Below are 16,670 nucleotides of genomic sequence, written 5' to 3'. Positions count from 1 at the left end.
TGGTCTGTTTCCCATCTAGAAAGAGAAGTGAGAAAAAGCCATCCATTTAGACTCCTTCCTTTTGGTGTGTGACCCAGGGTGGAGAAGAAGACAGTGGGAGCGTCCCCGCCGACTGTTTTCCCTCCTTGGTTCCTGGGTCCTGGCACCTTGTTAAATGTGCCGCCCGTGGTTGTAGGCGTGACTCTCCAAGCCATGGAACCAGAGAAACTAGAAGATGGGATTAGTCATGCCTACCCATGCTATCCTAGTTCTCTGTGTGTGGTTCCCCTTTTATTTCCTAGACTTGTGTGATCTGTGTGCCTCCCTGGAAAATGGATCTTGGGAAAAACTATGTAAAAGGCAAGGCTCCTTTAACGGAGGGAATGTGCTGGATTGGCTACTATTATGGCCCGCACTAAAGCATTTACCCTTAGGAAATGGTTCAGGTTAACTTCCAGACTTAAAATCCCCTTACTAATTAAGTACTGTTTTAATTGGAGACAGAATAGGTGTCTTAAAGGGACTTAAGGACCTAATGGCGATTTTCCTGCCGATGGGACAGTATCAGGACTAAAATTTGGCTGCAGAGGACATTTTACTCCTAATTGTTGGGGCAGAATTTTCCTATTCACAGAAGCAGCATAAAGAAAGCTGCAAAATGGAAAAATTGGGACAGAGAGGATTTCTATTTCCACGAGGTGGCGCTGTTGGCTTAAATATACCATGTGCTCACACGAGGAACAGTAGCGAGTGACCTCACTGTGTGGGAAAGGGGAGGCCCTCTGTTCCTAAAAGATCACAAGATCCTGAACTACATCCATGGTTACTACAGCATTTCCTGATCTTCCCTAACAGGATTACTTCCCTGGGCTGCAAAAATTCCCTCACATTTGACACACAGAGAAAATAAGAGACATAGTGATCGCAGATAGAAAAAGAAGGGAAATTTTGCAACAGGCTAGCTGGGGACCCTTTACCAACACCTGGGCAGGCTATTGGAGGCTGAGTCCAGTCCAGAAGCATTTGAATAACACAAGGGTGTGCACTGGCCAGAAATTCTCAATTGCTTAAGAACTTTTCCTGGCCTCACGGGATGGTTAGGTTTCCTCGTTGAAAGGAAGCCAGTTTGAAGCATGGCCAACGTGCCCAGTGACCCATGGGTATTGGGGGGGGTCTCCATGTTCTCCCCAGTAAGCCTGATATCCAAGTCTCTAAGAATGGCAGCCACACTAACCGTGTCTTTAACTGGCTGATGGATGCTTGTTATCGATTTGATTAGATTTTAAAATGGAGACCAAGAGCCTTGGAATGAAAGGACAGATTTTGAGTCCGCTCCTCTACTCATTGCTCCATTGAATGTTGTACCTTGGGATTCCGGATGAGCCCCCAAAAATGACATGGCTACGTTGTCTAGGGAAACACCCAGGGTCCTTTGTCTTGTGCCAGGGTCCTTTGTCTCCAGCACTTTGGGAGGCTGAGGCAGGTGGATCACTTGAGGTCAGGAGTTAGAGACCAGCCTGGCCAACATGGCGAAACCCCGTCTCTACTAAAAATACAAAAACTAGCTGAGCATCGTGATATGGCTCCATTGTCTGGGAAAACATCCAGGGTCCTTTGTCACATGCCGAGAAAATTAGCAACATAGACACACGTAGAGTGGATTAAGGAGTGGAAAGTTTAGTAGGCAAGAAGGAAGAGAACAGCTCCCCCGTACAATGGGAGGAGGGCTCCAAATGGAATAACCCCCTTTAGCAGAAAGCAGTTGGTTATGTCAGGAGGCTTGAGGAGGTGGCATCTGATTTGCATAGAGCCCAAGGGATTGGTTTGACCAGGTGTGGCATTCACGTAGCCCACAAAAAGACTGGCCCTCCCACCCTAGCCTTTTATTATGCAAATGCAGCTACCTGGCTGGTTGCCATGATGCCTGTACATGTTGCTTCTACCTGGCTGGCTGCCGTGATATCTGCACATGTGGCAACAAAGAAAAAGTAGCAGGAACTGCCATATTGGGTGAACCTGGCTCTTAGCCACCAGCATTTACATATGTAAGCCTGTGACTTGCAAATCAATGCTTGCAGGTCTGGTTTTTCCAGCCACTTTCTGTTAGAAAAGAAATGTTTGTGGGGGCTGCTTTTTTATTAAAAGAAAAAGCATTACTGAGGACTCTTTTACCCTTTCTAGCTGACTAAAATAATTTTTTAATAACTCCTGTAATAGTGGTGGTACACACCTGGAATCCCAGCTACTAGGGGGGCTGAGGCAGGAGACCTGCTTGAACCTGGGAGGCAGAGGTTGCAGTAAGCCCAGATCATGCCACTGCACTCCAGCCTGGGCAACAGAGTGAGAGTCCATCTCAAGAAAATAAAATAAATAGAATACAGATGAACAGGCAGCTTTAGTGATGCATAGGGGAAGGCATAGGGGGGTGCTGTTAGATATGTATAGGGAAAGGTATGGGGGGTGCTGTTAGAGATGCATAGAGGAAGATATGGGGGAGGGTGCTGTAGAGCTTCCACACCCTCTCCCCAGCACCATCCCACCAGCGCTTCCTTATATTTGGCAACCCAGAAGCTCATCAAACCTCATTGTCCAAGAATTTTTATGGAACTTAATCTCCAGCTCACTCATTTCATTTCCTAGAGGTTGGAGGGTGGGGCTGAAAGTTCCAACCTATAATCACTTGGTCTTTCTAGTGACCAGCCCCATCTGGAGGCTATTCTAGTTGCACCACCCTAAATCACCTCATTAGCATAAACTCACATGTGATCAAAAGGGGCTCATTATGAATAAAAAAAGACACTCCTATCACTCAGGAAATTCCAAGGGTTTTAGGAGCTTTGTGACTGAAATGGGGACAAAGACCAAATATATTTCATATTATACTACAATATCACTGCTAGATTAATCTTTTTTTTTTTTTTTTGAGATGGAGTCTCGCTGTGTCACCCAGGCTGGAGTGCAGTGGCGCAATCGCTATCTCTGCTCACTGCAACCTCCACCTCCCGGGTTCGAGCGATTCTCCTATCTCAGACTCCCAAGTAGCTGGGGCTACAGGTGTGTGCCACCACGCCCAGCTAATTTTTGTATTTTTAGTAGAGATGGGTTTTTGCCATGTTGGCCAGGCTGGTCTCGAATTCCTGACCTCAAGTGATCTACCCACCTCGGCCTCCCAAAATGTTGGGATTACAGGTGTGAGCCACTGCACCCGAGCCTAGATTAATCTTCTAGAACCAACAGCTCACATCTGTCCAAACTCCTTACCAAGCTAGCTAGAAGCATCCCCTCTCTTATAAGCCTTATGTGCTGTCTCCCTGCTAGTATGTTCCCTGAGGACAAGGATTTCGCCTTACTTATCACTATATTACCAGTGCCTGGAATAGTGCTGCTCATACATTCGTAGGTTTTATCCATTCAATTAATATCTATGATGTTCAGTAAATATTGAATAAGTGAATAAAGTATTCAATGAAAGAACAAATACGTGACATGGCTCTTACCAGTTTAAATGGTGTGGTTATTTTCTTTTTCTTATATGAATCTTTTGCTCAAAACATACCTACTCATTGTTTCCTGAACACATCATTTACATTGCCACCTCTGTGATTTTGCTCACACAATTTCTCCAGTTCGTAACACCCTTAACACTCTTCTCTGATAATCAAAGACCTTGACCTTTAAGGCCAAGCCAAGTACCACCTTCAGGGTAAATATTTCCCCAAGGACCCAAGATTTCAGTGACTTAGTCTCTCAACTTCTATTATTTTTATGGTCTCTATCTACTTAGCACACATCCCATATACATTTTCTATTTAAGGATATATTCTCGTCCCCTCCCAACCATAAAAACATATACGGCTCTCCCTCTCCCTCTCCCTCTCCCTCTCCCTCTTCCCTCTCCCCTCTCCCCTCTCCCCTCTCCCCTCTCCCCTCTTTCCACGGTCTCCCTCTGATGCTGAGCCGAAGCTGGACGGTACTGCTGCCAAGCCGAAGCTGGACGGTACTGCTGCCATCTCAGCTCACTGCAACCTCCCTGCCTGATTCTCCTGCCTCAGCCTGCCGAGTGCCTGCGATTGCAGGCACGCGCCGCCACGCCTGACTGGTTTTCGTATTTTTTTGGTGGAGACAGGGTTTCGCTGTGTTGGCTGGGCTGGTCTCCAGCTCCTAACCGCGAGTGATCTGCCATCCTCGGCCTCCCGAGGTGCCGGGATTGCAGACAGAGTCTGGTTAACTCAGTGCTCAATGGTGCCCAGGCTGGAGTGCAGTGGCGTGATCTCGGCCCGCTACAACCACCTCCCAGCCGCCGGCCTTGGCCTCCCAAAGTGCCGAGATTGCAGCCTCTGCCCGGCTGCCGCCCCGTCTGGGAAGTGAGGAGCGTCTCCGCCTGGCCGCCCATCGTCCGGGATGTGAGGAGCCCCTCTGCCTGGCTGCCCAGTCTGGAAAGTGAGGAGCGTCTCTGCCCGGCCGCCATCCCATCTAGGAAACAAGGAGCGCCTCTTCCCGGCCGCCATCACATCTGGGAAGTGAGGAGCCTCTCTGCCCGGCCGCCCATCGTCTGAGATGTGGGGAGCACCTCTGCCCTGCCGCCCAGTCCGGGATGTGAGGAGTGTCTCTGCCCGGCCGCCCCGTCTGAGAAGTGAGGAGACCCTCTGCCTGGCAACCGCCCCGTCTGAGAAGTGAGGAGCCCCTCCACCCGGCAGCCGCCCCGCCCGAGAAGTGAGGAGCCCCTCTGCCCAGCAGCCACCCCGTCTGGGAAGTGAGGAGCGTCTCCGCCCGGCAGCCACCTCGTCCGGGAGGGAGGTGGGGGGGTCAGCCCCCCACCCGGCCAGCCACCCCGTCCGGGAGGGAGGTGGAGGGATCAGCCCCCCGCCCGGCCAGCCACCCTGTCCGGGAGGTGAGGGGCGCCTCTGCCCGGCCACCCCTACTGGGAAGTGAGGAGCCCCTCTGCCCGGCCAGCCGCTCCGTCCGGGAGGGAGGTGGGGGGGTCAGCCCCCCGCCCGGCCAGCCAACCCGTCCAGGAGGGAGGTGGGGGGGGTCAGTCCCCCGCCCGGCCAGCCACCCCGTCCGGAAGGGAGGTGGGGGGGTCAACCCCCCACCCGGCCAGCCGCCCCGTCCGGAAGGGAGGTGGGGGGGTCAGCCCCCCACCCGGCCAGCCACCCCGTCCGGAAGGGAGGTGGGGGGGTCAGCCCCCCACCCGGCCAGCCACCCCGTCCGGAAGGGAGGTGGGGGGGTCAACCCCCCACCCGGCCAGCCGCCCCGTCCGGGAGGGAGGTGGGGGGGTCAGCCCCCCGCCCGGCCAGCCGCCCCGTCCGGGAGGTGAGGGGCGCCTCTGCCCGGCCGCCCCTACTGGGAAGTGAGGAGCCCCTCAGCCCAGCCAGCCGCCCCGTCCGGGAGGGAGGTGGGGGGGTCAGCCCACCGCCCAGCCTGCCGCCCTGTCCGGGAGGGAGGTGGAGGGTCAGCCCCCCGCCTGGCCAGCCGCCCTGTCCGGGAGGGAGGTGGGGGGGTCAGCCCACCGCCCAGCCTGCCGCCCTGTCCGGGAGGGAGGTGGGGGTTCGGCCCCCCGCCTGGCCAGCCGCCCCATCCGGGAGGTGAGGGGCGCCTCTGCCCGGCCGCCCCTACTGGGAAGTGAGGAGCCCCTCTGCCCGGCCAGCCGCCCCGACCAGGAGGGAGGTGGGGGGGGTCAGCCCCCTGCCCGGCCAGCTGCCCCGTCCGGGAGGTGAGGGGCACCTCTGCCCGGCCGCCCCTACTGGGAAGTGAGGAGCCCCTCTGCCCGGCCACCACCCCGGCTTGGAGGTGTACCCAACAGCTCATTGAGAACGGGTCATGATGACAATGGCGGTTTTGTGGAATGGAAAGGGGGGAAAGGTGGGGAAAAGATTGAGAAATCGGATGGTTGCCGTGTCTGTGTAGAAAGAGGTAGACATGGGAGACTTTTCATTTTGTTCTGTACTAAGAAAAAATTCTTCTGCCTTGGGATCCTGTTGATCTGTGACCCTACCCCCAACCCTGTGCTCTCTGAAACATGTGCTGTATCCACTCAGGGTTGAATGGATTAAGGGCAGTGCAAGATGTGCTTTGTTAAACAGATGCTTGAAGGCAGCATGCTCGTTAAGAGCCATCACCACTCCCTAATCTCAAGTACCCAGGGACACAAACACTGCGGAAGGCCGCAGGGTCCTCTGCCTAGGAAAACCAGAGAACTTTGTTCACTTGCTTATCTGCTGACCTTCCCTCCACTATTGTCCTGTAACCCTACCAAATCCCCCTCTGCGAGAAACACCCAAGAATGATCAATAAAAAAAAAAAAAAAAAAAAAAAAAAAGGATATATTCTTTCTTCCCAATTAGATTTTACATCTCATGAAAACAGCAGTCCTATTTTATTTCCACATTTATATTCAATTCCTAATCTAATATATATATAATTATATAAAATTATATATAATATATTTTATATAAGATATAAATTATATTATATATTATAATTATATATTATATATATATTTTTATATATAATATGTAAAATTATATGTATAATTTTATTATACATATATATATATCTCCTCTTGCCCAGGCTGGAGTGCAGTGGCATGATCATAGCTCACTGCAGCTTCGAACTCCTGGGCTCAAGCAGTCCTCCCACTTCAGCCTCTTGAGTAGCTGGGACTACAGGTGTGCCCCACCACTCCTGGCTAATTTTTGTATTTTTTGTGGAGACAGTCTCGCTCTGTGGCCCAGGCTGGTCTTGAATTCCTGGGCTCAAGCAATCCTCCCACCTTGGCTTCCCCAAGTGCTGGGATTACAGGAGTGAGCCACCATGCCCAGCCATAACAAGTATTTAGTAGTTTCTAATGATAGTTAGGTTTTTTGCTTTGATATCATCATCATAAAAGATCTGGGGCACTCTTTAAACCTAATTTAGGTTGTAATTGAATAATGAAGCTGTTAAAATATGACTAACATTTCCATCAAACTTAATCCTGTACGTTACATTAATGTATCTGTATATGCATTTACCATAATGTACACAGTCATTAATTATACATGGTTGTTGCTGTATGTTGATGTACTATGGTTCAGTTTTCAAAGGCAAATGTTATAGTGCATTCCAGGACACCTGTGTCCACACGATAAGTTCTTTGAAACTATATTTGGATCTGCAGGCTATTAAAAGCTTCTTGTACTGAGTGACCTTTCAGGCAGAATGTAGACTGAGTGCTCCTGCTGCCTGTTGCTGAGAGGAAGACCGCAGAAAATTCTGGATTCAAACATTTATTGCTTTTTTTGTTTTGCTTTGTTTTTGTTTTCTTTCCTTTTGCCTTCAGAAGATGAACAATGAAACCACAACCCTGATATCCTTGAAGGAGGCAATGAAAAGGTTGCTGAGGGCTATAGGGAGGGAGCAAGCATGGGTCTGCTATTCTGGGAAGATAGGTAAGAGAAGAATGAAGAATAGAAATAAAGAACTGCAGACATGCTCATTAGAATTCTGTCTCTGTGGCCGGTGCGGTGGCTCACACCTGTAATCCCAGCACACTGGGAGGCCGAGGTGGGTGGATCACAGGGTCAAGAGATTGAGACCATACTGGCCAACATGGTGAAACCCTGCCTCTACTAAAAATACAAAAATTACCCAGGCATGGTGGCGGGCGCCTGTAGTCCCAGCTACTTGGGAGGCTGAGGCAGGAGAATCACTTGAACCTGGGAGGTGGAGGTTGCAGTGAGCCGAGATCCTGCCACTGCACTCCAGCCTGGCAACAGAGCAAGACTCCGTCCAAAAAAAGAATTCTGTCTCTATTACAGTGGTTTAAGTCTTCCAGGCCCAAACCTATGTAAATTAACAATAAAGAAAAGTCTGCTCCCAGGTGCTGTAACTCCATTGAATGTATGCATATGCTAAATCCTAGATTTACAAAAATAAGTAAAATATGGTTTCTGCCCTCAAGGAGCTCACAGCCTGTAGGAAAGAGAAAAGTTTGAAAAACATTTACAATTTAATGTGACTGACCTTACAATGGTGATGTTCCTAAAGGTCCATGCGAACCTGAAGGGAGGATCAACCAATTTTGCCTTTGACACTAGAAAAAGGAACTCTTCATATAGGGTCATTTAAGCTGGATCTTAAAGTGCAAGTAGGAGTTTATGAGGGAGAAAAATATGGGAAGGCATTCTAGGCTGAGGAAACAGTGCGTATAAGCCATATGTAAGCTTGGAACCACATAATGTATTCAAGCAGCAACTAGATGTCTCGTGTAATTGGTAACTAGGATGGGTGAGGGGACTGGTGGAAGACAGGAGCAAAGGGTGAAGGCCCTTGACTTTCCTGCCGAGGAGATCCAGTTTGCCTCTGAGTATATCACTGGGCAAGCCAGGATGACATAAACCATTTGTAATCAGTTGAGTCACAGAATCGGAATTGTGTTTTAGAAGAATGTGTCTGGAGGATGGATGGGAAATGGAAAACGGGGGTCCAGTTAGGCTACGGTAATCTTGGGTCCTAGTGAAAGATGATGAGAAACTCATTTGGTGGAGATGGAGAGGCAGGAATGGGTTAGAGAGACATAAATCAGGGGAAGAAAAAACTTGAGAATTATTCTGAGATTTCTAGTTCAAGCAATTGATTGGATGGTGAGGTCATTAACGAAACTAGGGCACTGTACTAAAACAAAACAAAACAGCCTGCGCTGAGATTTGCATGTTGGTTGAGATTTATCTGGAACAGCCTGGGACTGTCCTTTGGTGAGAGGATTCCAAAGAACTGCTGCAACTGTAAATTTTTATACTGATTGACAAGCTAGACTTCTTCCCTAAGTTTCAAACTATGGATGACCTATAAGCAATATAGTCTTAAAGGTATAAAAGTTAACACAAAATAGTATATGCCAAATGCCTTTTTTTTTTTTTTGAGACAGAGTCTCACTCTGTCACCAGGCTGGAGTGCAGTGGCGTGATCTCAGCTCACTGCAACCTCCGCCTCCCAGGTTCAAGTGATTCTCCTGCCTCAGCCTCCTGAGTAACTGGGACTACAGGTGTGCATCACCACACCCGGCTAGTTTTTGTATTTTTGTAAAGAAGGGGTTTTACCATGTTGGCCAGGATGGTCTCTATCTCTTGACCTCATGATCCACCTGCCTTGGCCTCCCAAATGGCTGGGACTGCACCCGGCCAACTTTTTTTTTTTTTTTTGACACAGGGTCTTGCTGTGTTGCTCAAGCTGAGTGCAGTGGCATGATCACAGCTCACTGCAGCTTTGAACTCCTGGGCTGAAGCAATTCTCATACCTCAGCTTCCCCAGTAGCTGGGACCACAAGTGTGCACACCACCACACTAGGCTAATTTTTTATTTTTTGTAGAGATGAGGTCTCACTATGTTGCCCAAGCTGGTCTCAAACTCCTGGACTCAAGTGATCCACCCACCTTGGCCTCCCAAACTGCTGTGATTACAGTTGTGAGCCACTGCACCTAGCTCAAATCACATGGTTTTGACTTGTAGACAGAAATTACAGGCATATCAGGTCACACAGGCTTCTATTCCTACAAAATGAACATTTTATACTGAGTCTTATCTATGTGTAAAGCAGTGACAACATTTCTTCATAGTAATTTCTGAAGATGGGGGAGGTATTAGTAGGTTAAGCTTAGGAGAGTTGAGTTTGACATCTCCATCTTTGTGGAGATGCACAAAACATGTTGAAAATACATCTCTAGGCCGGGTGCGGTGGCTCACGCCTGTAATCCCAGAACTTTGGGAGGCCGAGGTGGGCGGATCACCTGAGGTCAGGAGTTCGAGACCAGCCTGGCCAACATGGTGAAACCCCATCTCTACTAAAAATACAAAAATTAGCCGATGTGGTGGCGCCTGTAATCCCAGCTACTCGGGAGACTGAGGCAGGAGAATCACTTGAACCTGGGAGACAGAGGTTGCAGTGAGCCAGGATTGTGCCACTGTACTCCAGCCTGGCGACAGAGCAAGACTCCATCTCAAAAAAAAAAAAAAAAAAAAGAAAGGAAATACAGGTTTAAAGCTTAGGAGAGATGTAGTACCTGAAGGTGAATTAGCCTAGGGAGAAATTCAGGACCAAGAATAAAAGATGATCAAGCATAGAATGCTGGGCAGTCACAAAGGTATTCAGGTCACTGGGGATATGGAAGCTCAGAGAAGTAGCATGTGTGTTGACGCATCACTTCCCTCATAATGACAATCTAGGTGGCCCAGGCAGGTTTCCCTCATAACGACAATCTGCTTGGCCCAGGCAAGTTTCCCTCATAATGACAATCTAGGTGGCTCAGGCAGGTTTCCCTCATAACAACAATCTACTTGGCTCAGGCAAGTTTCCCTCATAACGACAATCTAGGTGGCCCAGGCAGGTTTCCCTCATAACGACAATCTAGGTGGCCCAGGCAAGTTTCCCTCATAACGACAATCTACTTGGCTCAGGCAAGTTTCCCTCATAACGACAATCTAGGCGGCCCAGGCAGGTTTCCCTCATAATGACAATCTAGGCGGCCCAGGCAAGTTTCCCTCATAACGACAATCTAGGTGGCCCAGGCAGGTTTCCCTCATAACGACAATCTAGGTGGCCCAGGCAGGTTTCCCTCATAACGACAATCTAGGTGGCCCAGGCAGGTTTCCCTCATAACGACAATCTACGTGGCCCAGGCAGGTTTCCCTCATAACGACAATCTAGGTGGCCCAGGCAGGTTTCCCTCATAATGACAATCTACTTGGCTCAGGCAGGTTTCCCTCATAACGACAATCTAGGCGGCCCAGGCAAGTTTCCCTCATAACGACAATCTAGGTGGCCCAGGCAAGTTTCCCTCATAACGACAATCTAGGCGGCCCAGGCAGGTTTCCCTCATAAAGACAATCTAGGTGGCCCAGGCAAGTTTCCCTCATAATGACAATCTAGGTGGCTCAGGCAAGTGAATTGTGTTGCTCCAATCTTTGTGGTTAATTAGACATAATGCTGGTGCCACAGCAGCCTCTGATGATCATGGCTGTTCAGAGCTACTCAAATCCCCATTTTGGGTTACAGAACTCAGCATTTCATTCTCATCAAAGATGTCAAACATACAGGGAAAATGTTATTACTGTGCAAGACCTTTGCTGGGTATTGGGGGACAGACATAAAGGTATCTAAGAAATAGTCTCTGATTCCTTCCCTCCAAGAATGTAGTTTAGTTCATGAAAGGCTTTACCTAATAGTAAAGCAGGAGGTGGGGAGATGGGTTCACAGAGGCAGTGCTTGTAAGCGAGAAGCAGGAGGGCAAGGAGATCACCAGGTAGATGGGGATTCAAAAAGGCAGTGGATTTGAGCTGATTCTGGAAGAAAGGATAAGAGTTGGACAATTAGAATCGGGTAGAAAATAGGGTATAAGCCATATGTAAGCTTGGAACCACATAATGTATTCAAGCAGCAACTAGATGTCTCATGTAATTGGTGACCAGGATGGGTGAGGGGACTGGCGGAAGATAGGAGCAAAGGGTGAAGGCCCTTGACTTTCCTGCCGAGGAGATCCAGATTATATACTGGTCTCAGCACTAGCTAACTTTATGACATTAGGTCTCAATCCTCTTGAGACTCAATTTCTTGAATAGTAAAATAGTAAAAATGACTGCTTTACTTTTTATGGTTGCTGTGAACACCAAAGTAATGCTTACATAAAATATTCTCTAAAGCGTAAGGTATAGCCCGGGCATGGTGGCTCATGGCTGTAATCCCAGTACTTTGGGAGGCTAAGACAGGTGGATCACTGGAGCCCAGGTGTTGAAGACCAGCCAAACATAGCAATACCTGGTCTCTACAAAAAATATTTTTAAAAAATTAGCCAGGTATGGTGGCACACAACTGTAGTCCTAGCTACTCGGGAGGCTGAGGTGGGAAGATCACTTGAGCCTGGGAGGTAGTGATTGTGCCACTGCACTCCAGTTTGGGTGACAGAGTGAGACTCTGTATTAGAAAATAAATAAATACATAAAGTATAAGGTATAATACAAAAACAAGACACGACAGGCAATTCAAATAATTAGACAATTCAAAAGTTTGCAATATATGGAATGAAAGGACAAGGATGATGGCTAGAGGGAATGGCAAATGGAGCCATTTGTTGAAACTTTCAAATTCAAATAGCTACCCATTTTCCCTTCATAGTTTAAAGTAAAAGTAAAAAAAAAAAAAGTTACCCAAATTTGGTAATGGTTGTAAATAATGTATTAGAGCCTCAGCTTAAATCAAAACCTTAGTTTTGTCCTGTAACCTAAACTAACCCTTGATTCTGTTATCCTACAGAGTAGACCACAAACTCCAAGCGTTAGAAACACAGTTCAAAGAACTAGACTTCACCAAGGATAACCTGATGCAGAAATTCGAACATCATAGTAAGGCTTTGGCAAGCCAAGCAGCCCAAGATGAGATGTGGACAGCAGTTCGGGCACTCAAGTGAGTATCAATTGAGAAATCAGTGGGATTCTGTGGCTTTGTGAGAGCTTCCAGTGGTCATTGCAAAATTGAATTTCTTAGTATGTTTCCCACAATGGATTGTAAAGCAATTACATTTTCTTAGGTTCATTTATTTTTTTAAAAAAGGATTAATTTGGCCGGGCACAGTGGCTCACACCTGTAATCCCAGCACTTTGGGAGGCCGAGGCGGGCGGATCACGAGGTCAGGAGATCGAGACCACCCTGGCTAACACAGTGAAACCCTGCCTCTACTGAAAATACAAAAAAAAAAAAAAAAATTAGCTGGGCGTGGTGGCAGGCACCTGTAGTCCCAACTACTCGGGAGGCTGAGGCAGGAGAATGGCGTGAACCCGGGAGGCGGAGCTTGCAGTGAGCCAAGATCTCACCACTGCACTTCAGCCTGGGTGACAAAGCGAGACTCCGTCTCAAAGAAAAAAAAAAAAGATTAATTTGAGCATCTCTTTATATGCCAGGCACTATAGTACACATCTCATCACAGAGTCTCTTGCTTGCCAAAGCCTTATTTGCATTAATTTTTTTTCTTTTTTTTTTTTTTTTTTGAGATGGAGTCTCACTCTGTCACCCAGGCTGGACTGCAGTGGGGCAATCTTGGCTCCCTGCAAGCTCTACCTCCTGGGTTCACGCCATTCTCCTGCCTCAGCCTCCCAAGTAGCTGGGATTACAGGCGCCCGCCACCATGCCCGGCTAATTTTTGTATTTTTAGTAGAGACGGGGTTTCACCATGTTGGCCAGGCTGGTCTCAAACTCCTGACCTCAAGTGATCCGCTTGCCTTGGCCTCACAAAGTGCTGGGATTCCAGGCGTGAGCCACCACGCCCAGCCTATCTGCACTAATTCTAAAGTGAGTACTGGCTGGGCAGGATGGCTCACGCCTTTAATCCCAGCACTCTGGGAAGCCGAGGCGACAGGATCACTTGAGCTCAGGAGTTTGAGAACAGCCTGGGCAACAAAGTGAGACCCCGTCTCTTAAAAAAAAATAAAAGGTAAGTATCTGAATTTGAATTTAAATTCTAAAGTAAATATTTTCTAAATTACAACAGCTGGTTCTCCTAGTGGGTTCATATTGAGTTATCCTAAAAGAATTCATTTTCTGTTTCTATATAAAACATTTTTGGCCGCTTAAGAAGCTCTCCATATTTTTTGTAGGCTCACTTCAATGGAATTGAATGTTTTATACAGCTACGTCATTGAAGCACTTATCTGCTTGCATACTCGTGTGCTTGAGAAGCTGCCAGACCTGGTGAGAGGTCTTCCAACCTTAGCCTCTGTACTCAGAAGAAAAGTTAAGAACAAGCGCGTTAGAGTTGTATGGGAGTCCATACTGGAGGAGTGTGGGCTGCAAGAAGGAGACATCACAGCACTTTGTACCTTCTTTATTGCACATGGTAACAAGGCAGAACACTATACTGCTAAAGTGAGGCAGATGCACATCAGGGATGTCACGTTCCTAATTACTAACATGGTAAAGAACCAGGCTCTGCAGGACAGTTTGCTGAGGGCTGTGCAGGTAATTGAGAAGGGGAAAGCAGTTAGGACCCCTGAAAAGCAAAAGTCATCCCTCAAAGAGTTGATACCATCCGTCAAAAACTAACCTGTTACCCTATGACCCAGTGATTCCACCTACAGTAATTTATCTTGGAAACAGCAAAAAGTATGCACAATTTATTATAGTCTTATTTTTATAGCAAAGAGTGAGAGGATGTTAAATAAATTATGACAAATTGATACAATAGATACTTTCTTTGCAGCCATATAAAAGAATGAAGAAGCTCTTTGTGTAATGATATGAAGTGATCACCAAATGTATTGTTGTTTTCAAATGTTTATTTCCAATATACATTGCTAAGTGGAAAAAAGGTGACAAATATATATATCTATAAATATATATATAACACATATTAGTTTATATCTCCATAAACTTCTTCTGCAGAGATACACAAGACAGTGATAACATTAGTTGTCAGGAAAGAAAGCTAAGAGGCTAGGGGTCAAAGATAAGAGGAAGTCTTTTCACTGTTAATCCATTTTTTACATTTTCAATTTTGAACCATGTGAATGTATTACCTATCTAAAAAATAAACAAGGCCAGACATGGTGGCTCATGCCTATAATCCAAGCACCTTAGGAGGCCAAGGTAGGAGGATCACTTGAGCTCAGGGGTTTGAGACCAGCCTGGGCAACATAGTGATAGCAATAGGAGGCAGGTAAATTCCTAGGCAGACAGGGAGGGGTCCCTGGTGAAACTCAACCTTCAAGCCAAGGACAGTCTAAAGCCTGAAAACCAAGCTATGAGTTCTGGATAAATCCATGAGCCAGACTGAGAGCTCCCATTCTCGTCTGGCACCCTCTCTCCTGATTGGTCCTTACCCTTCACCTATTTTATACATACCTACCCTTCCGCGATTGGTCCTCTACACTATCGTGCCTATTTGTGAATGGTGCTTTGTCAAGCATAGCCACAGATCAATCAGCATGCACTTGCCCATTTCTAGCCCACAAAAACCCATAGACTCAGGCTCGTGGCCAGCAACCCACCTTCGGGTCCCCTCTTACTGTCAAGAGCCGTTCTGTCACTCAATAAATTCTACTCTGCCTTACTCACTCTCCAGTGTCCGTGTACCTCATTCTTCTCAGTCATGGGACAACAACTCAGAACTCATCAAAGTCGGGAGGAAGAGCTGTAACAATAGTGAGACCTCATCTCTATTTTCATAAATTAAAACAAAAACACCTAAAATATACATCATGAGATCCTATAAATTGTATCTTAATGTGTATTTGTTCTCTAATGAAGTACCATAGTTATTTATACCAGAAAGGAGATTCTTACATCTTGACCATTTATTTATAATATTTATCGAATACCAAATGCCATGTACTAGGTGCTGTGGATAACAGAAACATTAAAAATGTGGATCCTGCCCTCGAGGTAAAGATTAAGTGCCGATGCTTTATTTGGGAGGTACAAATTCAGGACAGCCAGAGTGAAGAAAGCTGGAAGGAAGTTAGGTAGAGAAGGATGTGAAGTAATACATGGCGATGTGTTACCTTGCTGTCCCCTCCTTGAAAATGAGCCACAAGAGACACAGCAGCTTTTTCAGCAGGCACACTCACTCAGTCTTGCCTGTCTCCAGACACACTGGAGAAACCATCCTTGGAAGGAAGAAGAAAAGGGAATTTAAGTATTGCGCTCGCTCAGTCCACTGGTTTCAATTGGCGAAAGTTACTCCATGGGGAGTGACCCCCCCCATACTCCCAGCATGCATTACCCAGGCCCTAGCAGCCTCTGAGAAGTCAGCTCCTGCATTGTTCAGAAGTGGCAGGAGAAGCCAGAGATTCCGGAAATGCGACTGGTGAGCCCCAAAAAGAGCAAGTGATTATGGGTACAGAAAGCAAACAAGGTGAAGGAAATCTGAGGAAGTACATGAAATATATCCATTACACAAGACATAAGCACCTGAAGATAGAAATCAAAATACAGGAGTTCAACAGTAAAACTGCAATAAAAATCAGTATCACTGGGCAATATATGACTGGGTGAGTTTAGAAAAGGGGCATTACTGGTGGTGGGGAGTGCATTAAATTGCACATAAAAGTGCACTCTGGAAGAAGTGAATTAATTTTTTTTTTTTTTTGAGATGGAGTCTTGCTCTGTCAACCCAGGCTGGAGTGCAGTGGTGCAATCTGGGCTCACTGCAACCTCTGCCTCCCGGGTTCAAGCAATTCTCCTGCCTCAGCCTCCCGACTAGCTGGGATTACAGGCACCTGCTACCACGCCTAGCTAATTTTTGTATTTTTAGTAGAGACTGAGTTTCAACATGTTGGTCAGGCTGGTCTCGAACTCCTGACCTTGTGATCCGCCCTCCTTGGCCTCCCAAAGTGCTGGGATTATAGGCATGAGCCACCGTGCCTGGCCCAACTGCATTAAATTGGTGTTTGAAGTAGGCACAGCCACAAAGCAACCCATTTAGGATGAACCGAGAAAGCAATGTCATGAAAGCAAAACGTTTGGATGACAGAGAATAAATCACAGTTGCATGTTTAAAAGAATAATGGGAGATTCGATGGGAAAAGCAGGTTGTGGACATATTAGGAAGCCTGAAGGCTGGGTGCAGTGGCTCACGCCCGTAATCCCAGCACTTTGGGAGGCCGAGGCGGGGGCGGATCACGAGATCAGGAGATCGAGAACATCCTGGCTAAAACGGTGAAACCCC

The 16,670-nt window shown here is 47.3% G+C and overlaps 1 protein-coding gene across 1 annotated transcript; it reads left to right on the top strand.

The window, feature by feature from the left end:
- The first annotated feature begins 7,172 nt into the window (after window positions 1–7,172).
- On the top strand, window positions 7,173–14,991 carry SMCO1 (single-pass membrane protein with coiled-coil domains 1). The gene is made up of 3 exons (XM_031009679.3): window positions 7,173–7,409; window positions 12,266–12,415; window positions 13,603–14,991. The coding sequence occupies exons 1-3, from the start codon at window positions 7,384–7,386 to the stop codon at window positions 14,045–14,047; spliced, it is 621 nt and encodes a 206-aa protein (XP_030865539.2). The 5' UTR covers window positions 7,173–7,383; the 3' UTR covers window positions 14,048–14,991.
- Window positions 14,992–16,670: the final 1,679 nt, after the last annotated feature.

This window comes from Gorilla gorilla, chromosome 2, assembly GCF_029281585.2.
Source record: "Gorilla gorilla gorilla isolate KB3781 chromosome 2, NHGRI_mGorGor1-v2.1_pri, whole genome shotgun sequence".
Classification (NCBI taxonomy): Eukaryota; Metazoa; Chordata; class Mammalia; order Primates; family Hominidae; genus Gorilla; species Gorilla gorilla.
Note: the sequence above shows the minus strand (reverse complement) of the source record. Positions and strands in the feature narration are given on the sequence as shown.

Bases quoted from the DNA above. Each gene is read 5' to 3' on its own strand.
- SMCO1 (XM_031009679.3), top strand. From the start codon at position 7,384: ATGGGTCTGCTATTCTGGGAAGATAG. The intron at 7,410-12,265 runs GTAAGAGAAGAA...GTTATCCTACAG, and splicing joins CTGCTATTCTGGGAAGATAG to AGTAGACCACAAACTCCAAG. The intron at 12,416-13,602 runs GTGAGTATCAAT...TATTTTTTGTAG, and splicing joins ACAGCAGTTCGGGCACTCAA to GCTCACTTCAATGGAATTGA.